Source organism: Artemia sp. Qi Xiang Cuo, chromosome 4, assembly GCF_049724085.1.
Source record: "Artemia sp. Qi Xiang Cuo chromosome 4, ASM4972408v1, whole genome shotgun sequence".
Taxonomy (NCBI): domain Eukaryota; kingdom Metazoa; phylum Arthropoda; class Branchiopoda; order Anostraca; family Artemiidae; genus Artemia; species Artemia sp. Qi Xiang Cuo.
Window position 1 is genome coordinate 423183 of NC_142797.1, and position 26984 is coordinate 450166.

Genomic DNA, 26984 nt, shown 5'->3' on the forward strand with positions numbered 1-26984 from the left:
ATGCTATGAAATTTGCAACTTAGAATGTTACAGCATAAAAAATAGCTGTCGTATAGACATTTGGACTGACGAATTCAGACGTTTTGAACTGGACATGTTATAAATTTGATAAAACCTCATTTTCTAGGGGGTATGAAATACGAAATTAGGTGACATAGAATTTATTTACTCAGGCATGAAACATGAAGTGCATAGGCAGAGAGCAGAGCTCTTGATGAATATGGAAGCTGCTAAGTCTTTCCTAGTTTTGGAGGGTATCAATAATAGAATGCTAGTTACTCATTTTCCGACTAAAAAGTATAAGGTATCAGTCATAGTAGTATATGCCCATATAAGACCTAATGATGAAGATAATTGTGACTCAGATGAATTTTACTTTTAGAAACAAGAACAAATAGACAGTATCCCTGGTAGAAATATGGTTTTTTCATTAGGGATTTTAATGCCCAAGTTGGTAAAAATAGAGGTAGATCCTAGCCAAGATGAATTTAATTTAAGAAAAAAATAGCAATGGTTATAGACTGCTGAAATTTTGTTGGCTAAACAACCTAATTATAAACAACATGTAATCATAAAATGGCCCATACTCACGTGATGGTAAGACTGCCAAGCTGATTGGTTATGTTACTGAAAACCGAAGACTGGGAGGATTAACACAACATGCTAGAGTATATAGAGGTGTTATTATGGATAAGTATACAGGAGTATATGGGAGAGCTGAAACTTAGGAAGGGTAACTCCCTTCCAAGAATTTATGACGTTGGTAGGCTGGATGAGAATTCGAAAGAAATTTTCTAGTATACAGGAGTATATGGGATAGCTGAAACTTAGGAAGGGTAACTCCCTTCCAAGAATTTATGACGTTGGTAGGCTGGATGAGAATTCGAAAGAAATTTTCTAGGAAACAATTTAATATAAAACTTCGAGAGTATAAAATTTGACTGCATGGAAGAGGGATGGAATAATTTTAGAAAAAGTTTATTAAGCAGCAGATGGTGTCACAGGTAGGGAAGTTAAAATGATAGGAATATTAATGAAAGGCTTGAAGTTTAGTATAGAAGTACTTGGCTTGTAAAAGAAGTATTGGCTTGTAAAAGAAGTATTTGAGTGATAGATAATACAAAACAAGAGGAATATAAGGAAAGTAGAGAAAGCTCTAAAATATGAACTAAGGAGGTTCGAACTGGAAACCATGGATAAAATTGCTGAAGATCTGAAAATGCAATCAGACTGTACAATAGGAAACTAATGTACCGATATGTTAAAAACTACTAGGAAATAGTAAATCTGAACTTGTCCCAGTTAAAGATAGGAACGAGGTCTCGATTAGCTGTGAGAAAGTAGTTAAAGATAGACGAGTAGAGCCATTGAGAAAGTGGAAAACCATGATAAAGTCACAGGACAAGACATAAAAGGAAGGACAAAGTTTGAGACACTTTAGAAGTGAAGGAAAATTCATTTTGAGAGGAAGAATTAGAAGTGGTACTAAGAAGATACAAAAATAATACAGTAGGTGCTGATTTGGTAGATTTACCTAGCTATTTTACGAAAACTTCAATTAATTCCATTGTTATAAGGGTGGTATATGTGAGTGCTGTGACTGTAAAGGCATTAATTTGGTTTCTGTATGATGTAAATTACTTAGTTTGATGATACTTCTTAGACTAAGAGATGCTGTAGATAGGTTTTAATAGAAAAACAGTGTGGTTCTAGGAGGGTAAGAGGAATATCTCCCACGGCTCATTGACTCTTGGAGCATGAACTTCCAATGTCTTTGTCTTATTCAGCGTTGATGACCCAATAATATGTAAATATCTTTTTTCTTTAATGTCTGTGTGCTGCTTCTTTTTCTTTGGTGATTATTTCCTTGACAAGGTGGTTACATGACAAGGTAAATATATATATATATATATATATATATATATATATATATATATATATATATATATATATTATTCTTTGCGTAACAACCTCACCCCCCCCTTGTTATTGGTTGGACATAATATCAGGCGTCATATACAAAACTTGCTCTTTTTACATAGGATTATGAACAGCTCATATTGACAAAATATATGAATCTGTAAAAATGAGCCATTTTTGGTTGTATCTAAGCATTGAGGAGGGGGGAGGGGGGTTACGTGAGCCGTAATTTTCGATTTTATGCTAGACGTTTTCCAAATATCATGGTCACTTTTTTGAGATTTTACCCCCCTCCCTATCTGAGGTCCCATATATAACTGTATAAATACATTTCATCGTTGGGTCGAATCTTGTGATGACATTCTTTCTTGTTATATTCTTTCTTGTTCTTTCATATTGTAAAGTAAGAACTCTATTGGTTCTTTTTTTTTAATATATTCCTAGGGCTATATCCCGGACCAGCAGAGGCGGGTGTATTTTTTAGAATAGGGGCCATGATATTTTGAAATAGTATAAAATAAAGAATTTAATGGTACTGCTTGTGTGTTTCGCATGTTTTCTTCAGAAACGAACAATCACTAATTATTGGCTTTATAAAAAGACAACTAGACTAATACCCATTTTTATGAAGAAGATAAACAGTATAGTATCTGTATACGCTAGGCTTACAGTTTACTAAAAAACTGTTTCGTTGGGACCATGCAGGCTGGACTGGGGCCCCAACCCCCTGAAAATGTAAATTCCTTCGAGTTTCTCAGCATTTCTTTATTAAATTATAGGTTCAATTTTTTTTTAATTAAATCATTTCCAGTTCATTTTTATTAACTCACTGATCTTTTTGTTACATCTTCCATTTATTTCTTTGTCACCCATTATTTTTTAATTTGTGAACCATTTTTCAACCACTTCCGAATGTTCAGCTATTTCCCACCCTTATCAGTATAGCACAACTGTAAGAGCACTTCCCGAAATTGTTTTAACTTAGGTTGTAATCTTGGATGAGACATAATATTTTTTTTTAATTGGAAAACTAAAATATTAAAAATATTTTTTCCAGAATCTGTAAATATAAGTGAAAATTCTGGGAAAAAAAATCGATTCGTTTTTGCATAATTTGATCTTTTTTATTTGTTTTCCTCAACTCATCGACTTTTTCCGTTTATGCATTTAAAACCTAGGTAAATTTGGTGTTTATGTTATGTAAAACCCAAAGCTTTTTGTGCCCCTCGTGCTTGATTATATTCTTATATTCTTGAGAAAAAAAAATAATTCTCTACTTTTTAGTTCATTTTGAAAATAAGTTAATTTTTTATTGTTTTACCTCCTCCCCTAAAAATTCTTTTTACGTGCCTATTTTTACGTCTCTTTTTATGAGACCCATCAAAACAACTTTAGAATAACATTCTTGGGTTTGAATTTTGTGAACTCTGCTTTTATTTTTTTCTTTCTTTTGGTAGGGAGTTACGATTTAAATTACAAACAGAAAAAGGCATTTTATGTAAAATAACTGCTGTTTCGTATTAGAACTGAAGACAACAATTGATATATTTTTTGTTCGATAAAATAAAAACAAAAAAAGAACTCTGTAACTTAGAATTGTCCAAATCTTCATGTTGGAGCGATGCAAATTTAAAGCTTGAGGAGGTGAGACTGAGAGCAAGCCAGTCTAAAATAATTAACTGGAAGGTAGCCATTACAATAATTTTTTGGGTGTTTTTAAGAAGCTGGATTTATTAAGATCGTTTCAACTGAAATTTAAAAAAAAAATCTAGTTGGTTATCTTCTTGTCTGAAAAATTCTAAATTGTCCTGTGTTTATTGACGTGCTTTTTATCTTGTACGTATTACTCATCAACTTTCGGTTTAAAACACCAATAATGGCAATTAAAAACAAGAACAACAAAACAAGCAAAATAGTTACCTGGGGTTATATACACGCATCAGAGGGGGGGGGTGTCTTTCTGCTGTGCAGGTGAGCTGGAAGTAGCACTTACAGTTGAATAAATAGGAATTTCCTGAAGGTAAAAAAGCATGAATTATTATTATTGTATACTTTTTGGGCACTTTTTAAAAGCTGGAGGGAGGATTTTTAGTAAGACTACGTAAAATATATTTTTCAAATTATACAGGCAACCAATATTCTCTCCTCTCTTTAAGTACCGCTCTTGATAGCAAAATTAAGGCACCCTGCCTTGAAAAGAGACTTTCCTATCGAAAGCTATGAAAAAGTTACGTTTTTAAGAGTTTGGATGTTACGAAATTTTTTGGTCTTATAGCAGCCCTGCTCAGAGGAAGAAGCCGAGTAAAATAATAATCGGATTGGTCAAAAAGAAGAAAACAAAATGGAAAAGCTGCAGAATGATAAAAGCAGAATTGCAAATTTGCTTCAATATTTAAGAAAAGATGAAAAGTTCACTGATGTTAATATGTTTGCGGAAGGAACAAGGTTCCCCTGTCATAGGGCATTCTTATCAGCTATTAGTCCATTTTTCAGAGTAAGTTGGATATGAGTTTAAGAGCTTCATTAGACCTCTATAAGCAATATCCCTGTTGTTCAATGTGATTAATTACCTTATAAGACAAATAAGACTATATTTTTGATATTTGACTAGTTTAAATTTGCAGTGGGCCACATAATTTAGCCAAGATGAAAGTTAAAACATCATTTTATGCCTTTTTTATGCTCTGTCATAATTCAAGAATTGTTTCTAGGGCTAGTTGCATCTTGAGCCTTAAAGGAGCCCTGAAGGTATTGTATATTAATAATTAAAGAGAATAAAAAGGTATAAAATGATGTTTTCACTCATCCTAGCTAAATTATATGACCCATTGCAAATTTACTCCCCCCCCCCCCCGAATGTGCTATAATAGACCCTGAATGGTAAACTTTTACCAAATCACATTAGGCTATTGACTTACAAATAAAGTGAATATACCACTTGATGCCTTTTTTATGCTCTTTCCAAATATAATAATCATTTTTGTAAGAAATGAATTTTACCCCCACCCCTGCATATACCAATTCGGGGTATATATTTGCACAATAAGGAGCAGGGGTGTTGGCAAATTGTATTTCTGATGTAAATGAGAGGTAAGTTTAAAATTTACCTCCACCCCCCTAATGTGCAAATATATACCCTGAATTGGAATATAGGGGTGGGGGTAAAATTCATTTCTGACAAAAAAGATTATTAGCCTATATTTGGAAAGAGCATAAAAAAAGGCATTGAATTGTATATTCACTTTATTTATAGGTCAATAATATGATTGGTAAAAATTTACCCCATGAATTTTTGACAGCAAAGTTTTGAATTGAAAAATTCAGTGCTATTTTTTGTCAACTACATTTTAAAAACTTGAATTGGTAGGAAATGGTTTATATTTTAGTTGCCTAATAAATGAGGTTTCAATTGTTATAAATTAATATTTTTGGAATATATTACTCTTCAACAATTTATTTATAAACTAGTGATATGTTTTCAACCACTTTTCAATAACTTAACTAGTGTTGATAACTTCTTTGTGTGGTTACAAAAATGAAATACCTTTGGGGGGATATCCACTTTTTGACTTTTGGAAAAAAATAGCTTATAAGCTTGTATAAAATGGCACTATCCAATCTCCTTATAATTAAAAATATTTTTGCCATCTAGTTAGAAAATTTTGCCCATCCCTATTGAAGAAATGTATATTTGCCAACTAGTTGACAAGAAATATTTCCCCTGCAAAACTTTTATTTTTCAACCAGTTGACTAATACCTTCTCCCCAGCAACACTTAATTTTGCCAACTAGCTGGAAAGAAACATTGTCCCAGAAAATAGTTCATTTTCCAATTTGTTGACTAATAACTTATCCCCAGCAATACTTAATTTTGCCAACTAGCAGGAAACAAACATTGCCCCAGAAAACAATTTATTTCCCATATAGTTGACTAATAACTTCTCCCCAGCAACACCTAAATTTGCCAACTAGCTGGAAACAAACATTGCCCAAGAAAACAATTTGGTTTCCAACTAGTTCACTAGTAACTTCTCCCCAACAAAATTTTATTTTTTCAATAGGCTTTCACCCTGGCCTATTTAGTATAGGCTGGGCTACTTGAAACAGTTAGTGTACACATCTCTAAGAATAGAAGGGTAAATTAGTCAAATTTCCAAATATGGTAAAATTTCAGTTTAGCAGTACTTCTCAAAAAACCTGGTAGGCTAATAAAATAAAAATAACAATTTTCTTATTTCATGCTCTTTTTCAATATATTAGTTGTTATCCAGATAACAAAGCAACCCTCCCTCCCTGATGATCCCACCAATATACACAAAAATAACAGAAAATTCCAAAAAGTGGATGACAATCTGCTAGATGTTTTCCATAGAAATTGCCTACAGATTGTTCTGGGATCTGGCTGACTGACCATGTTTCAAATAGTAGGCTGTAAAAAAAAATATGGCTTAATCCTGCTTTCTATGGCTATAATGAAAGAAAGATTGAGATGGCTAGGGTATGTTCTCCAGATGAAAGATGACAGATTGCCAAAGATTTGCCTTTTTGACCAACTGTCTAGGGCTAAAAGGAAAGCAGTGTGTCCTTGTCTGGGGTGAGAGGATGTCATAAAGAAAGATTTAAAGGAAATGGGAACTTCCTGCAAAGGGAGAAGTTACTAGTTGGATAATGAATTCTTTTCTAGGCCAATGTTTGTTTCCAGCTACTTGGCAAAATTAATTTTAGTGGGAAGAAGTTACTAGGCTAGTCAACTAGTTGGAAAATGAATTGTTTTCTGGGGCAATGTTTGTTTCCAGCTAGTTGGCAAAATTAAGTTTTGCTTGGGAAAATTTATTAGTCAACTAGCTGGAAAAATTAAGTTTTTTCTGGGGAGAAGTTATTAGTCAACTAGTTTAAAAATGAAATTTTTGCTTGGGCAACATTCATGGTCAACTAGTTGACAAACTTATGTGTTGCTGGGGAGAAGTTATTAGTCAACTAGTTGGAAAAATTAAGTTTTGCTGGGGAGAAGTTATTAGTCAACTAGTTGGAAAAGGAAAGTTTTGTTGGGGCAACATTTATTGTCAACTAGTTGAAAAATATAGATTTCTCCTATACAGATGGGCCAAATTTTCCAATTAGATGACTAAAATGTTTTTAATTATAAGGAGATTGGATAGTCCCATTCTATATAAACCTATAAAGTAATTTTGTCCAATAGTCAAAGGGTGAAGTCCCCCTTTGGGGCCCCTGTAAGGGCTCAAGATGCAACTAGCCCTAGAGCCAATTCTTGAATTATGACAGAGCATAAAAGAGGCATTAAATTGTGTTTTAACTTTCATCTTAGCTAAATTATTTGGCCCACTGCAAATTTACCTTGACTAGTTGTTAAACAATCCTCTAGGTTATATAAAGTTTCTTGTGCTCTTTTCAAATAGCCTGTAGTCTACTACATTTGTATCCAATGTATACTTTTATTTTGAGCTCTTGAATATAACCTAAAAGATGAAACCCTGTCTATAATTTTGGCCACTAGAAGTTTGTTTAAAATTGGCAATTCAATTTATAAATTGGTATCAGTTTAGAATTCCTACTAATAAAGAGAGAAAAATTTCTAAATGAAAACAAAAGGTCTATGGCTAGTAGAAAGAAAGGACAAAACAACTAAACAACAGATATTTTACCTATATAAAACTAGGTAGCTTATCTTCAACACTAAATATAGAAGAAATTAATTAAAAGAGTAAAGATAAAAACTAAAATATTCTATAAGAAATTAAAGAGAGAAATCTCACAATAAAGAAGATAAGTGGGACTACAGCCAGTAGAAGGAAAAGACTGAACCAAAGCAACACAGATATTTCACCTGTATGAAGCAAGGCTTTTTCAACACTAAGAAAACAAATATAGAACTAAAATAATCTAAATCCAAATCTAAGAAATAAAAACTACAAATATCTATATATACAATTGTTGCTACTGTGGTTGAGCAACACAGAAGCTAAATAGAGTTGCTTCCGTGAGAACGCTAAAGAAACTCACTTTAGTGTTCTCATTGAAGCAACATCCCATGTCTCTGTTTATGGAAAAATCAGCAAAAATATGTTGTTTTTTTTCAATTGTTTCTCTAGCTCATTGTATTAAGCCTCTATCATTGGAGATGGCTGTGACCTCCCCAAACTGTACAAAATGATGAGGGTGGTGGAAAATATGCTCTGCCAAAGCAGGAACAAAAATTTCCAAAGTTTTTCTAAATTTTAGAGCCTTATTGATTGAATTATGGGGCTCAATAACAAAGTGTTCCACAAAATGTTCATAGGTTTAGCCAATGTAAAATTTTTCACAAGAATAAGGAATTCTATAAACACCACTTCCTAAATTGCCACAATTCTGATCTTTTCCAGAATTCAGAAAGCTGCTCAATGGTCTAATTGATTCAAAGCAATTTAGAATTTTTATATTTATGTAAAAAAAAAATTAAGTTTTCCTCTTGGTCCTAGTACATAAGGTTTAAATAACTATTTGTCATTTTGTATTCAGAAGACTGTGCTGTGTTTACTTTATTACTGTGTTTACTGTGTCTTTTTTTATTATTTCATTTACAAATTTAACTGGAAAATATTACAAAATAATATATATCTTAAATACAATAATTCAGTTATTCTGGTGAACAAATTCTAAAAACCCTGTTGACTAATGGAATAACCACTCCTCTTTTCACTAAATCTGAGTGGCACAAGTGAAAGTTTGGATATCTGTGTGTTATGTATATTTACCATATCAAAAATAAAAAAAAAATTTGTGGTCTTTGTGTTTAAACTTTAAAGAGTGGCTTTGATAATGGTGATGACACTATGATTTGTTTTTTACAAGGCCCTTGTTAAGAATAAGCTGGAGGCTTTTACCTGTATGTGTTTTTTTATATATTTTATTAAGAAATATTTACAAGTAATTAAAAAAAGAAGTCACATTGACTTCATTATTTTCAACAAATGAAGTAAACAAACTGCTTTTGGTAAGGTTTATTGCATACATTTAACACAACAAAGAGCAAAAACTGAATGGAAAAAAATAAAGTTTATCTTACAGAGGTAAAGAGCAAAGTTGAAGCTAAAAACAAACAAAAATTTATTGAAATGCAGTTTACACAAGATATATCCACATAACCAGCTCAAATAAAGTTTTATGCTATTTTCCAATATCTGTAGAATTCTAAACACTGTACTCTACTGGAAACTGAGCTTGCTTGAATTCCTTATTAAGGAATCATAATCATGATTGCAGCAATACCTGCAACCTAGACTGTACCAATAAAGTTTACCCCCTCCCCCCCAACTGTCAAATATACTCCAAATTATATAGGCTATGCACATTGAATTTTCCATAGACTTGGCCTACTCTTTTCTTCCTAACCATGTGTTATATTTGACTGTTAGGGGCTATAATGGCATATGGTGTGCCTTTAGGAATGTGGTATTGTTTTGCTTTAAAGAATAATGTAAGTAAGTGTTTTATAACTTTAAAAATAGTGTTCAGAATTACCTTGAATTACTATAAATTGCAGCTTGGAGCAAATCTAAGGAATTTCCATCCTTGTAATGCTCTGTTATGACTCTTGTAGGTTGTTTGATGTGGTTGCTTGCTACATTTGGGCTGAGGACTAAACAGCTTCCCAGTTGTACAGGAATTCTTGCTGTAGCAATTCTTTGTAAAGATTTTGCTTGAATGCACCTGTCAAATCAGCAGCCATTGTATCTTCAGCGAGTTGATTCCACAAGTGTGTTACTCACTGGCTGAAGAAATGGCTTCTTTCTCAGATTAAGGAGCATTTCTTGAAGGTTTTCTTTGAATGCCCTCTAATTACAGAAGATTCTGGGGGGGGGGCAGGGCGACCAGGGAGAACATTTTTGGAAATAGTTTTGTGGCCCATAATCATGTTGCCATGTTTCATCGGGCATGTGGGAGTAGGAAACTTAAAGTATTGTAAACACTCTTTGTATGGCATTTCTTTGAGGCCTTCAGCCATTTTGGTTGCTCTTCATTGTACTCTTTCTAGTATTTATTTGTCCTTCTTGAAATAGGGTGATGCCAGGGACATTCCAACCTCTAGGCATGGGCAAACTAGTGCCTTGTCGAGTTTCATAAACACTCTTGGGTCATCTGCTAGAGTTAGTTCTTTTGATCATTCCAAGAGATTGGAGAGTAGCTGACAATATAGATTTTGCGTGGGTGCTGAACTTAAGTTGACAATCAACAATGACTCCAAGATCTCTTTCTTCAGAGACTGCAAAAAGGGGATTACCTTGGAGATGGTATTGCTGATGTGTATTATGATTGCCAAAGTGGATTACATTGCATTTATCAGCACTGAAAGAGAGGAGCCATGTATCAGCCCAACTCCCAAGAATGTCAAGGTCCTTTTGGATAGATTGCAGGTCACAGGGTATGGCTGCTTTAACAACAAGTTTTCAATCATCAGCGTAAAGAGTGAGGAGGTTTGGCAGAACTGTATAGTGTTTTCTTCAGGAGAGTAGGAACCATAAACTGATACCTTTAAACTCAGTAGTTAGGGTTCCTCTAAAGAAAATATGCTAAACAAATATATTTAGTACCATTAGGCTCTCTAATTTATGCTTTTTCAAAAATTCTTGTTTACAGTTGTAACAATTAATGCTACCTTTTTGATGGTCCCAGATACAATCCTAGGATTTACATAAAATTAAATTGAAACAGTAAAGGCAAAATTCATGATTAAGGGTTTCTTGTTATCTTGGAAAGTACTGTAGTCTAGTTTTTTACACAAATAAACCTCTCGGCTGTTAATTTGGGCCCTAAACTGTACCATAGGAAGTATTGTCAAGCTACTATCCCTACTCTTTCCCTGTGTCCAGGGCTTAGAAGATAACATAATACAATTTTGACAAAAAGCATTTTACCTTAATTTTGGGGTTTTCAGTTTATTTTTTCATTGGTTCTAGTTTTTGAAAAATACAGTTTGTAATTTTTTTGTGGGATTTTAAGGCTTATCTTTGGTCTTTTCCTAAATTTAAGAGTAGATTTGCAAATCTTTAAAACCATATATATCAGCATTAAGTGAATACATGAAGCTCAAAACACTTTCCTTTTTTCCAGGGGTGTCCCAAGCGGGGGGAGGGGCGCAGCCCCAAAAAATTTTTTGGTATTTGGTACGATTTTCGCCGAAGGCGCAAATTTTGGCAGAAATTTTGTAAAATTGGCCAAAATTTAGCAAAATTCTTGATTTCTGCAGAAAATTTGGCATAAATCAGGTAGTGATTTAGTAAAATTTTCGAAGATTGCCCCTCCCAATAAATTGAGCCACAGGACGCCCCTGCTTGTGTCTCATTTTAGCAGAAGATATATATCTCAAGGCTTAATATGCATACCATACCAAAAAGATTGTAAAAGGTCATCAAAGGTCAATGCTCTTTGAAGAGGGATGAAGAGGAGGAAGGTACTTCAAAATACTTCCCCTGTGTATTTTTTAGGCTCTGGATTCGTACCTAGAAGTTTCATTCGCCTAACTCAACTACCATACTTAGCAAGAACCCCCTTATCTAGAATTTTACCCAATAAAATTCTTACTTTAAAATATGAGGCTTATTTCTATTAATTTAATAATCAGATTTCTTCTATTCTTATCCACTCTAAAAAAATAATTTAAAATAATGTTTTGGTATGGTAAATACTGCAAATAATTGAGGGCAAAATAGATTGCTTCAATTCAAAGATACAGGATCCTGTTTCAACAAAGAGCCTATGACATTTGAGAACATTCCAACTAATAGATAAATGTACTATTTGGGCCGTAATTCAACCATTCAGGGAATGAGGTGGGGTACAATGTCAGAAAACCAATCATGATATTTGGAAATCAAAGGTAACAAGGTAATGCAATTGCATTGCCTGTAGTAAATGGCCATAAAGCTTCAGTGTATTATTGTTATTTTTTTTTACCAGAGGCACTTCACATGGAAGGGGTGGCTGTATAAACTATAGAGGCAGCTCATTCAATTGGAAATCGTAAGTTCTAGTGTCTTTTTTAAGAGTCGGATATGATTGAAGGGGAACAAGCCCCTGCCCCTCTCCTCCTCTAAAGCTTTTTTCCCCCAAATGCATCCAGTCTTAAATTTTTAGATGGTTGTTTTGTTCAAAATATTCAAAATATAAATAACTATCTCCAGGGTTGAAAAAAAAACCAGGGCAAGGGGTGTAAGTTATGCAAGTTGCCCATAATACCATCCAATGCCAACTTTTGATGGAGCAATTCAGAAGCACAGTGGTGCTATATACTTTTCAAATCTTGATGCTCAGAATGGATATTGGTCATTGTGCCTTGATGATGAATTCTCAGAGTTGACAGCTTTTAGCACCCCTTTGGATGCTATAAACTTAGATTTTCTGTTACCACAAATGAATCTATGAATTTTTTGTTACCGTGTTATCTATTTACATTTCGTTTACAAGAACCAATTGATTCAGAAATAGACAATAAATGGGTTCATATACCATTTTAGAAGAAAAAACAATGGGATGAAATTTTAGACAAAGTTACTTCATTTTGCTCAGCTTTTCACCAACAGAAGTTATGAGGTTTTTTATGGAACATGTGGTTGTATAAACTTTGGGGGTGGGGCTCATTCGACTGAAGATCAAAAGTTCTAATGCTCTTTTAGGAGCCAAATGTGACTGGAGGGCAACAAGCCCCCCTCACCTGTGTCTTTTTTCCCCAAATGGATTTGATCAAAATTTTGAGATAGTCATTTTGATCAAAACTGTTTGAAGGTCAAATAACTTTGCCTCTTGGGTTGACTACCCCAAGGGTTAGCTGCACGTTACAAACGTTGCTCATTGTTAACACATGGGGTTTTTTATTAGAAAAGAGGGCATCTTTGATCCTGGGTCTCCAAAAAGGCTTAGAGTATTAAGTTGAAACGTTAGGGAAATGCTGAGAGGGATACTAAACACAATCAAAACCCACTATGTGCTTGCTGGATTGTGAAAAGGGAATATCTAGCAATATATAAGAAATGGTTACCCAAGCCATGGCTTCAAGGATGGGATGCAGCCAATGCATTATGTATATAGTTTACTAACCCATCAAAAACAAAGCCAGATGGAGCAAAACAACAAGAAAACAAAAGAAAACACCACTTCAAAATAAGTAACACAAAATATAAAAGTCCATACAAAGTCAACAAGACAAACTTGCCAGTCCATTACTGTAATAGCAATTCAGCCCACGGGTGGCTGAAAATACACAAATTAAAACGCCAGATTTGCACTCCTATAGGATCCTCTGGGTCAACTATATTAAGCCTCCTAGACATGTACTAATTGCTTGTCCACAGGGGCACCTGCAGCTAAAACTTTGCAAACCTCTAATGTGCAGCTTGATGATTATGCCTATCACTCAGAATAAAAATTATCCAGCACGGGCCCAAGTACAGCAAATGAGGGAGCACTATAGCGATATAAAGTTGTGATAGAATTTGGCGATAAAATGTCCGCTTATTTGCAGCAATACGGCTGTAGGTGCTCGACGCGCGTTTGTGGAAGTGAGCCATAAGAAGCCGTAGGTTTCAGTAATTGAATGCCCAAACGGGAGACCTAGATACACAATAGAATTAACTAGCTCAACTTTAGCATTACCTAAGCGAACTGGCGCGTGCTCACTTTCTTTTGAATTAATCAACAACACAGTAAATTTGTCAGTTTTAAAGTGGAAGCATTTTATTTTATAAGTTCTCTGGAGTGGACTAAAATTTTCTTCCAGGCCACACTGAAAACGACTTAGATTAAAGACGTCATCTGCGTAACCAATCAAGGAGACGTCGATCCCAAGAAGAATATATGTGGTCAGGGCATTAGACTGAGGTTTAACAATGCTATTGTTAAATGCAGTCAGTGATTTAACAATAGCATTGTTAAATCACCGACTGCATCTGCTCAACATCACCAACCACCACCTACAGGATAATACCTTATTAAGGTGATGGCTGAGGGTATTCAGTTGAAACTCTCAAGGTGTATAGAAGAGAGATTGAAGAGTAACCAGGCCCCCTCCCTCAGTGGCCTCGTTGGGTATCCCTCACACCCCCACAGACCTTGGGCAAGGATTGTAAATTATTCTGGGTGTATATGTTTGATTCTGGGTGTATCCAAAAACACACTGGGTATTAAGGTGAAACTTTGGGCAATGTTGAGGGGTATTTGAAACTAAATCAAAAGGTGCTATGTGCCTACAGTCTATCAATGAGGAGGAATATGTAATATTTTAAGAATGACTGAGGGTGCCAAGTTGAAAACCATGACATGTTGAAGGAGATTTTCAAAAGTGGTTGGAGGGCTGCCAGTCCCTACCAGGCCCTTTTTAGTTACCCTTCTCCAAAAACATTCAATAAAAATTTTGAAAAAACCATCTTGTTCAAAATAGTCTAAAAGTCAAATAATTATGCTGGTGGGGAGTGCATAACCCCCCATAGCTTTTAAGAAGGATGCTCAACACAATGAAACACATTGTATGCATGCTGGTTGTTAAAAGGGCATATCAACAATGTCTAAGGAACAGCTGATGGCATTAAGTTGAAACTTTTTGGGGATGCTGAAGAGCTATTGTAGGACAATCAGTCCCCCCTTGTTCTTTTTGAACCATGTCAATACTTCATCTAAGAAGTCATTCTAGTGTGTTAGTGACCATTAGTTTCCTGAAGACTGCAAAATAAATTCAAGACTACAGCGTCCAAGTCTCCTTAATAATGATGGACAAAGAGATTTAACGTCATTTGCCTCTGGAGTCACTTAAGCTCAAGGGCGCCCACAGAAAATTTTCCAGGGGGAAGCAAGATACTAAAATAGCGGAGATTGGAGGAGAAATAGATTTTGTGAATTCTCAAATTTGGAAAGCCTTTTTTTCCACTGGGGGTATTTTCCAAGGGGGTAATCACCGGGGGGGGGGAGTAAACGCCTACCACCAGACTAATCATGATACCTTTAGACTGATCATATTTCAGACAGTGAGTGGTACAAAAATATGATTCTATACTGGTATAGAAAAACCAAGAGTTTTAATATAAAAAAAATGAACACTCTTTTACTAATATTTTTACTAATTACTATTAGTTTTACTATTCCATTTAAGCCATTTATTTGTAATTTATTTAGAATTATTTGTTGATTAATTATTAATTATTTGTTGATTTATTAGAAGATCAATATTTTTAATTCACAAATTCTGGTATCTTGACAAAATACCCATTCAGGTTTAAGCTAAAAGTTAAGTTTCATTATTATGAAAGAAAAGCAAGCAAAATTCCTAATATGATAAGACCTAATAGGATACAACCAATGGAACAGACACAGGATGATCATTATAGACTTAGGCAAAATTAGAATCTTACCCCTTATTTAGGATTATGTTTTAAAAATTAAGGAAAAAGAATATATATCTATATATATATATATATATGTATACATATATATATATATATATATATATATATATATATATATATATATATATATATATATATATATATATATATATATATATATATATATATATATATATATATATATATATATATATATATATATATATATATATATATATATATATATATATATATATATATATATATATATATATATATATATAACTTTCTTTGTTTATTAATTCCAAAATGCGGTAGGCCTAAGCTTTATCAAGCTTGTTGCACTATTGCTAGGGCATAAGAATGCCCTTGAGAATATTTAAATCTACACCCTAAATCTTGCTCCGATTTCGGTCTCCTTTAGGTAGATAAATAATGGCCTATATTGAGTTAATCTAAGATCTAAGAATTGAATTAAATTCTGAATTGATTCTAAACAAGTTTCATAGCAGTTCTTAAAGACAAAACAAAAATAAGAAATTCTTTTTCTTTGATTAGTTGTTACACTTCTATTTCCTTCCTACTCTGGTCTAAATTCCAGAAGGTGGGGGGGGCATGGCCCCCTGCGGGGGCCCATGCTTAACCTGCCACCCTTTTTTGTATATGCTTTTCAAGATATATTTTCCCAGGGATTTGACAGTTTTTCTTAGCTTGCTCCTAGTGAACTTCATATAACTTCATCAAAGTAGCTATTGATATCAAATTCTTGCATGCCTAATCCTTAAGTCATTGTTGTAGTGGTAGATACTACCTAGTAAAACACAATCTTTGGGCCATAGTAACCAAAACTTAAAAAAATGGGTTTTAAAAAAATCAATGCTAAAAAATACTCAACTAAAAGAAGTCCAGGAGTGGTAACTGTTATTGACTTTCAATTCAGCATTATTTTGTAGTCTTGAATATTTTTTTTAATTAAAAAATGAAACAGAAAAAAACATGTCTGAAACCTCTCGAAAATGGCCTTGGATAAAAAAGCACACCACTGGAAACACCATGTTTGAAAACCCTCCAATAAAGGTCTATAGCCCCCATATCAAAACCAAAAAGTCCAAACCAACAAAGTTTGAGGTTTCAAGTATTGTACTTGAACTTTTTTTTTTTTTGCAAATGGTGTCAAAACAAGTAGGACATGGCAGGTCACTTTCTTCAACAATAAAGTACTCTCTCCATCATCAATTCAAAACAATGGCTGTGAAACAAGAATGTTGTTTCACTTTATGAAAGTAATCTTGAGAACCAAGAGCTGGAAAAAAAGAGTGAAGAAGGACAATAGAAACCTGCAGAAAGAGAAAAGCAAATGCTTTTGCTGAAATTTTTTTCAGCACAAAAAGGCAGAAAACGCCTATTAGTGGTGCTTTCTTAAGATTAATTAAAAAAACTTTTTCCACAAAATAAGCTATTCAAAGAAAAGTAAAGAACTCCATTAAACAAAGATTTAGCAAAAATAAAATCAAATAATCTACCAAGCGTGAAATTACCACAAGTCAGCATCAATAAATAAATGAAACCCAAAACGAACAGAAATTACAATAAATAACCGAGTTAAACTCAAAACGAGCAGAAATTAACATAAGTTGGGTGCAAAACCCCTATGCCTTCCCAAGGCCAGAACAAAATTTGCACTTTACTGAAAAGATATAAATGTTTTTGCTTTTACAACTTTAATAAATCAAATAATATTAACATTTTGATTACTAAATATCAGTATGTGTTTATTAAACTGACAATGCACATTCATTTGTATTTTTTCAGTAGAGTGCAAAAATATCTGCCCCGAAAGTTTGAACATAATACCCTCAGTATTTCTTTGGATACTGCTGAGATGCCTTATTGGGAATTAGCATTATCACAGTGCATTTTGATTTAATCTTCAGGCAAAATTTAGTTTTTAAACATAATGGGCAAATGGGAGAGTGGGCGTGGGAGGGTTGGAGTGGAAGGGGGATTAGTAGCCCTCCAATCACTTTCGACTATTAAAAAGGACATTAGCTCTTTCTATTTTCAATCGAATGAGTCCCTTTCGAAGCTCCCAAGACAACTCCTTCAATACGAAGTGCCCTGGTCTAAACAACAACTTCAACAAATAATATCACAAATCACTTTCGACTATTAAAAAGGGCACTAGCCCTTTGAATTTCAAATCGAATGAGCCCTTTTTTGAAGTTTCTACAACAACGTCCTCTGTAAAACCTCATCTGCCCCCAGGGCATAACTTAAAACCCTTGCCCTGAGGGTTGTGGGGGAGTGCCTCAAAAACATATTTTCTATCTGGAAATCAACTAGCCTATGCTGAACAAAATGGCTATCTCAAAATTTTGATTGGATGTGTTTTGGGGAATGATGGGCGTGGGGAGGGGGGCTAGGGGCCCTTCAATCCCCTTCGACTATTAAAAAGGACACTAGCCCTTTGAAATTTCCAATCGAATAAGGGTGTTTTAAAGTTTCTACGACAACGACTTCTATAAAAACCTTGTATGCCCCTAGGGCATAACTTAAAACCCTTGCCCTGAGGGTTGTGGGGGAGTGTCCTCCTCAAAACCATATTTTCTATCTGGAAATCAACTGTGCTGAACAAAATGGCTATCTCAAAATTTTGATTGGATGTGTTTGGGGAAATGAAGGGCATGGGGGGGGGGGGCTAGTTGCCCTCCAATCTCTTTCGACTATTAAAAGGGCACTAGCCCTTTGAATTTCAAATCGAATGAGCCCTTTTTTGAAGTTTTTACAACAATGCCTTCTATAAAAACCTTATATGTCCCCAGGGCATAACTTAAAACCCTTGCCCTTAGGGTTGTGGGGGAGTGTCCTCCTCAAAAATATATTTTCTATCTGGAAATAAACTAGCCTATGCTGAACAAAATGGCTGTCTCTAAAAATTTTGAGTGGATGTGTTTGGGGGAATGATGGGCGTGGGGGGGGGGCTAGCTGCCCTACAATCACTTTTGACTTTTAAAAAGGGCACTAGCCCTATGACATTTCCAATCGAATGAGCCTGTTTTGAAGTTTCTACGACAACGCCTTCTATAAAAAACGTTATATGGCCCCAGGGCATAACTTAAAATCCTTGTCCTGAGGGTTGTGGGGGATTGTTATCCTTAAAAACATATTTTAGATGTGAAAATCAACTACGCTAAAGAAAATGGCTATCTCATAATTTTGATTGGAGGTGGGTGAGGAACTGATGGGCATGGGGGGGGGGGGCTAGTTGCCCTCCAATCACTTTCGACTATTAAGGGCACTAGCCCTTTGAATTTCCAATCGAATGAGCCTGTTTTGAAGTTTCTACGACAACGCCTTCTATAAAAAATCTTATATACCCCCTGGGTATAACTAAAAACCCTTGCCCTGAGGGTTGTGGCGGAGTGTCCTCCTCAAAAACATATTTTCCCTTTGGAATGGCTATCTCAAAATTTTGATTGGATTTGTTTGGGGGAATGATGGGCGTGGGAGGGAGCTAGTTGCCTTTCATTAAAAACTTTATAATCCTTGCCTACATAACTTACAAACCTTGCCCTGAGGGCTGTGGGGGGAGGGGTTGCCATCCTGAAAGACCTAATTTCCAAAACTTTTAACTACATTGGTAAAATGGCTATCTAAAAATTTTGATTGGATGTGTTTGGGGAAAAGTTGGGCGTGAGAGGGGTATTAGTTGCCCTCAAATCACTTTCGACTATTAAAAAAGGTACTAGCCCTTTGAAGTTCAAGTCGAATGAGCCCTTTTTCAAGTTTCTACAACAAAGATTTCAATAAAAAACCTTATATGCCCCCAGGGCATAACTATAATTCTTGCCCTGAGGGTTGTGGGGGAATGTCCTCCTCAAAAATTTATTTTCTATCTCGGAATCAACTATGCTGAACAAAATGGCTATCTTAAAAAAATTTTTGGACATGTTTGGGGGACTGATGGGCGTGGGGGGCGAGTTGCCCTCCAATCAGTTTCGACTATTATAAAGGGAACTAGCCCTTTGAATTTACAATTGAATGAGCATTTTTTGAATTTTCTATGACAACGACTTATTTAAAAACCTAAAAACCTAGCACTGAGGGTTGTGGGGGAGTATCCTCATCAAAAACTTATTTTCTATCTGGAAATCAAATATGCTGAACAAAATGATTATCTCAAAATTTTAATTGGATGTTTTTGGGGAAATGATGGGCATGGGGGGGGGGGGGCTAGTTGCCCTTCAATAACTTTTGACTATTAAAAAGGGCACTAGCCCTTTGAATTTCCAATTGAATGAGCCTTTTTTTAAGTTTCTACAACAACGCCTTTTATAAAAACCTTATACGCCCCCAGGGCATAACTTAAAACCCTTGCCCTGAGGGTTGTGGGGGAGTGTCCTCCTCAAAAACTTATTTTCTATCTGGAAATCAATTATGCTGAACAAAATGGCTATATCAAAATTTTGATTGGATGTGTTTGGGGGAATGAGAGGCGTGGGGGGGGCTAGTTGCCCTCCAATCACTTTCGAATATTAAAAAAGGTACTAGCCCTCCGAAGTTCCAATTGAATGAACCTTTTTTGAAGTTTCTATGGCAATGCCTTCTATAAAAACCTCATATGCCCCCAGGGCATAACTTAAATCCCTTACCCTGAGGGTTATGGGGGAGTGTCCTACTCAAAAACATATTTTCTATCTGGAAATCAAATACGCTGAACAAAATGCTATCTCAAGATTTTGATTGGATGTGTTTGGAGGACTGATGCGCGTGGGGGGGGGGCTAGTTGCCCTCCAATCACTTTCGAATATTAAAAAGTGCGTTAGAAGTTTCAATTTAAAATCAAATAAACCCCTTTTGAAGTTTTTTTGACGACCTCTTCCGTTTGAAGTACCCTGCTTTAAAGGAAAAAATAATAAAGAGTACATTGTCCCGGCATTGTTCTTATATGCCCTCAGGGCATAACTTAAAACCCTTGCCCCGAGGGTTGTGGGGGATAGTCCTCCTCAAAAACGTATTTTATATCTGGAAATGAACTATGCTGAACAAAATGGCTATCTCAAAATTTTGATTGGATGTTAGGGGGAATGGTGGGCGTGGGGGGGGGGGCTAGTTGCCCTCCAATTATTTTCGACTATTAAAAAGGGCATTAGCCACTCCAATTTCCAATCGAATGAACCCTTTTCGAAGTTTCTACGACAACTCCTTCGATACAAAGTGCCTGGGTATGGAAAAAAAAAAACTTCTTGTGCCCACATCGTTTTTTACTTAGGCAGCGCTAGCGCGCTGCCTATGATAGAGGGCTTGAACCCTCCTGTTCATGGTTTTAGAACCGTAAAAATTGACTTAGTCTGTTATAATTTCCATTCTCTAGCATTTTAACCCTCTTCAGGCAAAATAAATGTCTTGTGGCACAGAATGGCTGAAAACGCCACTTGGCAAAGGTTTGTCAGTATGGTGGGCTGAAACTTCCCTTTTAGGGGATTTAGATCATGAAAAACTGATTAGCTATCTTAGAATTTCAAATCTATGGGATTTCAACCTTCTATGGGAAGAAACTGACGTTTTATGGTAGAAAACACCACTTTGGTGTGGTTTGTAAGACAAGGCTCAAAACCTCCATTTTAGGGTTTTAGATCAAGGAATATTGATTAGCTCTCTCGTAATTTCCATCTTAAAACTTGTATTTTCTGGCATTTTGAGTCTCTTTGGGCCATACTTAATGTTTGGTGGCACGAAATCGGAGAAAACTCCCTCTTAGTGTGGCATAATCTCTTTTGTTATTCGAAGCAGACACTACATCCAATGATTTTCTTTAGAAGGAATCCTCTCCCAACATTCTATGATCACTGATTTTGTATGATTACCCCTCAGGGAGAAGAAGAAGAAAAAAGGAGACACATAACTGCTTCCCATGCGAAAAAAGTGATTTTCCATGTTGTGCAAGGTGGGGACTGTAATTCACCTGTACATGGTTTTCACCCACAATATTTCCAATGGTGCACTTGTAATTTTGATCTGACACTGGGGTTTCAGGCTTCTTTATCAAATTTCCCCAAATATGTTTTTGTGATTAACTTATACTATCAAGATTAACTATAATTGGAGTTACGACTTAAGAAGCAGCTTCTAATGGTAATTCTTTCTCTCTAAGCAGTCTTTTTTAAATGTGTTTTTTAAACTCCCTGGTATAATGAGCTGTGGATTTTGGTACTATGGGTTCTGGACCTATTATGTTGCAGCTATTATTGCAGCAATGATTAGCTTGGCTTGTGTTTGACTTGCTTTGATTTCTTATTGACTTGCAGAGTATGTAATGTTACTTTTGAATATTATGTTTATTTAATAAGCTTGTTATTATGCCATTCAAGGATAAAGCTAATGGAGTTATTATTTCTAGAGACTATTTGCTGACATTCCACCTTGGGAAAAAGAACTATCCTTATTTCTTCCTGATGTAGCTTTTACAGACCTGGCATTGATTCTGGCACTAATATATCAGGGCGAAGTGTATTTGGAACTGGGTCAAGGTTCAAATGTTTTTGAGCTGGTTACCATGTTTGAACTTTCCATTGTTAAAAGAGGTAAGCTGCAACCGATCACTACACAGGCAAAAAACTTACACAGGCAAAAAAAGACAAGAAAATTAAATGGTAACCTCATTTAGATCTGAAGCTCTCAGCTGTTTTGTTTCTTTTTTTCCCTTTAAAAATTTTCACACAAAAGATTTCTGTTGCATACAAGTCCAGTGGACTTGTATGGAGTTGTATGGATTACCCTTACTCCATGCCTATCTACTTTAGTTCTGCCCTAGGATGGATGATAGACTATCTATTAATAAGTGAAATGACGTCATTTTTTTTAATTCTGAAAAAGGGTTATGCCAGCTTTGTCTCTCACTGAGACTATCTGCCTTAGCTCTACTAAAATCCGCCATGGCTCTCTGAGTTTTTATTCACTTACACCAAGCTGATTTTAATTCAAACTTCATTTGACTATGTTGGAAAAATGGGAGGAAAATAGTCGAAAATTTCAAATAACGTAAAGAAAACTTCGGTAAAACGTGGCTAGTCAAATTAGTAGAAATGACAAGCCAAATGGCTAAAAACCCTCTATAATAATATAACACAGAAATATTGAAATTTTACAGCAAATAACTAAAAATGATTATTGCTTCTTGTAAATATTGAGTGCATAGCTGAACCTGCCAATAGAACCAAAACACGATAGAGTCCCGTTACGCCTCGCCTGTTCATTGGGTGAGTGAACAAAATCTCAAGATGAAGAAAAAAATGTGGACTAGCACCAGTAGAAGCAAAAGACAAACTAACAGACGTGGAGGTTTTGCCCCCTATAAACAAGCATATTCAATCCTAAGAACTAAAGATGTCTCACCGATCACAAATCTTTTGGGGCTGCCTTCCTCCTGACTACTGTGTATGGCCTAAGAGTGACAACTTTTCATACATTGGGCCGCTTTCCTCAACTTCTAACTTAGACCATGTTGTTTCTTTGTTCGGCAGTCACGAGGTCAAAGTTTTAAAAGAAGGATTCTATTCTGAACCCCTTGCTATCTCTACTTGCTTTTGCTCCTCCCCGTCTATGGCTCAAAATAAAGAATCAAATTGGTTTTCCTACCGAGATGGGAAAAATGTGTCAAGTGAGTCCTTCAGTAAAGTCTGTGACGAGATGCTGAGCAAAATCAAAGTGCCTTTCAATCTTTTATGCGATCGTTCTGTGCTGCCACAAAGTGAAAAGAACATCTCAATTGAGCTCACTTCCTACTTGGCACAAATAAATCACTTGCTGAAATGTGCTGAAATAAGCGCCGTTCCTCTTTGATGTGCTCATAAAAAGTCTCAGCTAGAAGATTGGTCAAAAAACAGAGATCTAGTGAATGTGTGTAATTCGAGCAAGTTGTAGCTTTCTGTTTGGAATAACTGCGAACATCAAATATAGGGCATAGTAAATGACTTGAGGCTCCGTATAAAACAGAAATTTAACAAGGAACTGAAAAACCATAAGTTAACGCTGATTCAGAAAAATATAAGCTGTATTGCTGAAGACCCCTCCAGACTTTAGAAGTATAGCAAGCCTACCAAAGCCCAGAGTGCTAGTGTGCCTAAAAACAAGTGGGTTGAATTTTTCGCGAGGGAGTTCAGTGCTCCCAACAAAAGCACGGAGGAGTTTTTTGAAAAACAGCTTGACCTTGTACTTTCAAATAAGACGGAATCTTTCCTGTTTGTGTTGCCAAGTGCTGTTCACTCTTTGATTCCGAAGTTAAAGAAAAAATCTTCCTCTGGTGTTAATTATATTTCAGTTAGGCACCTGCAACTTGCAGGCTCTTCAATCGAGCAACATTTAGCACTACTGTGATAGATGATCCTTGTCCGCGGTGTAGTCCCTTTGCAGTTTTGTTTCTGACAAATGACTCCCATCCTTAAAAAAGGGCAAAAAGGACGTGTCGTTATGCAATTCTTATTGCCGCATTACCAGTCCGTGTACTACTTTCAAGCTCTTTGAGTCATTTTTGATTAAAGACATTGAAAAAATTGTTCCTGCCCTCCTCGTCAGTTTGGGTTCCAGCGAGGGTTAGGCAGAGAGCACGCTCTCTTTCTGCTTATAAATGTACTGAAGGATATTATATAAAGAGGTGATTTCTTATTCTTGTGTGCACTCGATGTTGCAACAGCCTTTGACTCTTGTATATTTTCGCAGGGTTTGCTTGAGGCCCAGTTGAAAGGTACTGATGCTGTGATAATTACTTGTTTAAGATACATGTATAAAAATCTGAAGGCTGGAATTGAAGATGGTAGTCAACTATTTCCGATTCAGAAAGGTTTACGCCAAGGAGCTCTGACTTCTCCAGTTTTGTTTAATAATTGTGTTACCAGGGCTCAGGATAAGTTAAACTGTACATTTATCTTCAAAGGAGTTCATCTTTTGTTAGTTACGTTTGCGGAGGACTTACTAAACTTTTCCTGTATTTTCCAAGGATGCTCTTCAACTTTTGAGCTTCTCCAAGATGAGCACGAACACATTGGTTTGACCTTTAATGCTGATAAAACAGTTGTTCTACCATTCAACTATAAAGGGAATAGAAATTCAATAAGTGTATCCGGCTCTGAAGCTCCTTTAGCTAGCAGCCTTACTTACCTGGGCATGCCTATTGGAGCAAACCTTAAAAGAAACTGTAAACCTGGCAATGAAGAACTATGCTCGTAAGACCCGAGCTGCGTATGACTCCCTGGCTTCAAACGCGTCGTATATGAGTATAGCTCACCGTTCTCAGTTATATAATAGCCTAACAGTTCCTCATTTACTTGCCCCTGCTACTGTTTGGTCTTTTTTTAATTGTGTTAAGAGAAAGCAAGTTCATCGCCTTTATTTTAAATGTACAAAGCATTTAATAGAACTTTCAACTTGGACAAGTAACTCTTCTCTGTAAAGAAAGTATCAACTGGTTAACTCAGCTGGGGTTACTGAAAGGTGCATTTGTGATTTCTCTACTGAATGCCAGAAGTCTTTACATCTTTGTTCATTTTTGTTTATCCCTTGTTTGTAGTTGTGTGTGTTTTTATTTCAGTTATTTCCTTTTTTTGTTTTTTCTTGATTTTTACTCTGTCTTTTCATGGGCTCTGCCCATATTTTTGCGATGGGTTATAAATAAGAAGATTTATTGATTGATAAAGCATAAAATTAAATAAATCTAAAATTAAGAAATAAAACAACAAAGCAATATAAGAATATACAATTTATACTGCTGTAATTGAGCACCACAGTTGTTGGTTAGAGTTAATTCAATGAGAACACCAAAGCGTTTGTTTTCTTAAAACATTTTTTTCTCTCTTTGTTTTTTGTCATGCGTGGCCAGTTCTGCTTTAGATCTTTCATTTGTTCATTGGGCGCTCAGAAATCCTTGTCGTTTTTTCATCATTGTATTTGTCACAAATTTTATCTTGTCTATTGTCCTTCCTTAATCATTTTCTTCATTTTAGAGGTAATTTAGTAAAAGAGACTTTCTTTTTAGAGAGAAAGTAAAAGACCTTTTTTATTTTTATTTCTAATTCTTGCTGCTATAAAGCTCTACTCTTCAACTTTTCTACAATTTCCTTTGTGTTGGGCTCTGGATTTTCCCGTTGTTCCTCATTTCTCTTTACTTCAAAAGTTAATTCCGTTTAAATTGATTTCCTTTACATTTTCTTTAAGCTGTCTATCTGTCTTTCTTACTACTTCAAAGCTCTGTTCTTTGACTTATCTGTAATAGTACAGGCAAACCAGAGTTTGACCCCAAACACATTTCAACATAAATTACTTTTACACCATTCTTTAGAGAAAAAAAAGCTGAAGCACATATCCAAAGTTGTGCATTATAGGCTAACGCAAAACTAGTTTTTTTTTTTGGTTTTCGATTAAATTTTTTATTTTTTTCAAAAAAAAAAATGAATATTGGTTATTCGTATATTAAGTATAATACCCATGTTAAATGAATAGCTGAGTCCAAAAAATAAAGCAAATTCTATGTGTAATATACCAGAAAAAAGTTTCATAATCATGAATATGTGATTTCACCCTTCTCATTATTGTGACCTCTTTTTCACCATACTATCAGAAGGCAGCTATTCTGACATAAAATGATGAGCTGAGCCCAAAAATCAAATTAACCTAATGTAATTTCTACTAGAAAATCCGTTTCATATTCTTCGATATGCACTTTTCTATTTTCAATTGATATGTTTCTTTTAGCAATTACTGCCATCAATTCGTCGATTTTTGTTAAAAACAAACTGCAATTGAAATGATTTTACACCATAATGTAGAAGAAAATAATCTGGACTTCGCGTCTGAATCTGCTAATTCTCGGTTAATAGAAAACTATTTTCTTTGAGCATTGATTCAATTGTCTGAATTTACTAATAAAAAAATTAGACTGTTGTCAGAGTCCGTGTTTCCGGAGCTATTATTTCTGTCTGTTGTAAAAAGACGAGATGAGTTCAGACAGGGTAGCAAATTATACGTACAGTATATAAAAAAAGTCTCAAAATCATCAATACGAGATTTTTACGCTTCTCGTCGTCGTGATCCCAATTTTTTTCTACCACACCTTCTTTCGATGGATAAATTTTCGGTTTTTAGATCTAATAATTAGTTAGCCTGAACCTGATCGTCGCTGACTCCATCACCTGATGGGTCGGCCTAAACAAAGTGATTGCAAGATGTTTGTTAAAACATTAAGAATATTAGAAAAAGAAAATCATCTATGAAACTAGTCTCAAGCAGCCGAGACTTAAAATAGTGACGAAAACCACACTGCCTTTCCATAACAGACAACAAAAGCACGAAAAACAACAGGAAAATCTTTTTGCAAGACAGCAAAAAGATTTCCCTGTTGTTCTTCGTGCTTTTGTTGTTTGACATTTAAAATCCCTCTTAGATTAAACTATTACCAACACACTGACTAGTCTTCACAACTGATAAAATTATCGAATCAACTTCATGAACATTTGAAATACATAATCGAACTCCGACTAGCATTTACAACTCATTTTTTTGAATGAGATGTTTAAGCTTCAATGTTGTTCACATTATTATAACTTTCGATTATTAGAGAGTCATAACTTGCTCTCCCTTTGCACGTTTTTAGCCTGCTGTGTAAGCTAAGCCTTACTTAAATTAGCTATATCTTATTGAGCT

At 35.2% G+C, this 26984-nt stretch overlaps 1 protein-coding gene across 1 annotated transcript in view; it reads left to right on the top strand.

Annotated features, from left to right (window-relative positions):
* The first annotated feature begins 4241 nt into the window (after positions 1-4241).
* Positions 4242-26984, top strand: part of LOC148952659 (uncharacterized) — a 160683-nt gene continuing 137940 nt past the window's right edge. The window contains exons 1-2 of the mRNA XM_089087326.1: positions 4242-4414; positions 21691-21874. Of these exons, the coding sequence (XP_088943452.1) occupies positions 4262-4414; positions 21691-21874 (337 nt within the window). The 5' untranslated portion in view covers positions 4242-4261. The remainder of the gene's footprint in view (positions 4415-21690; positions 21875-26984) is intronic.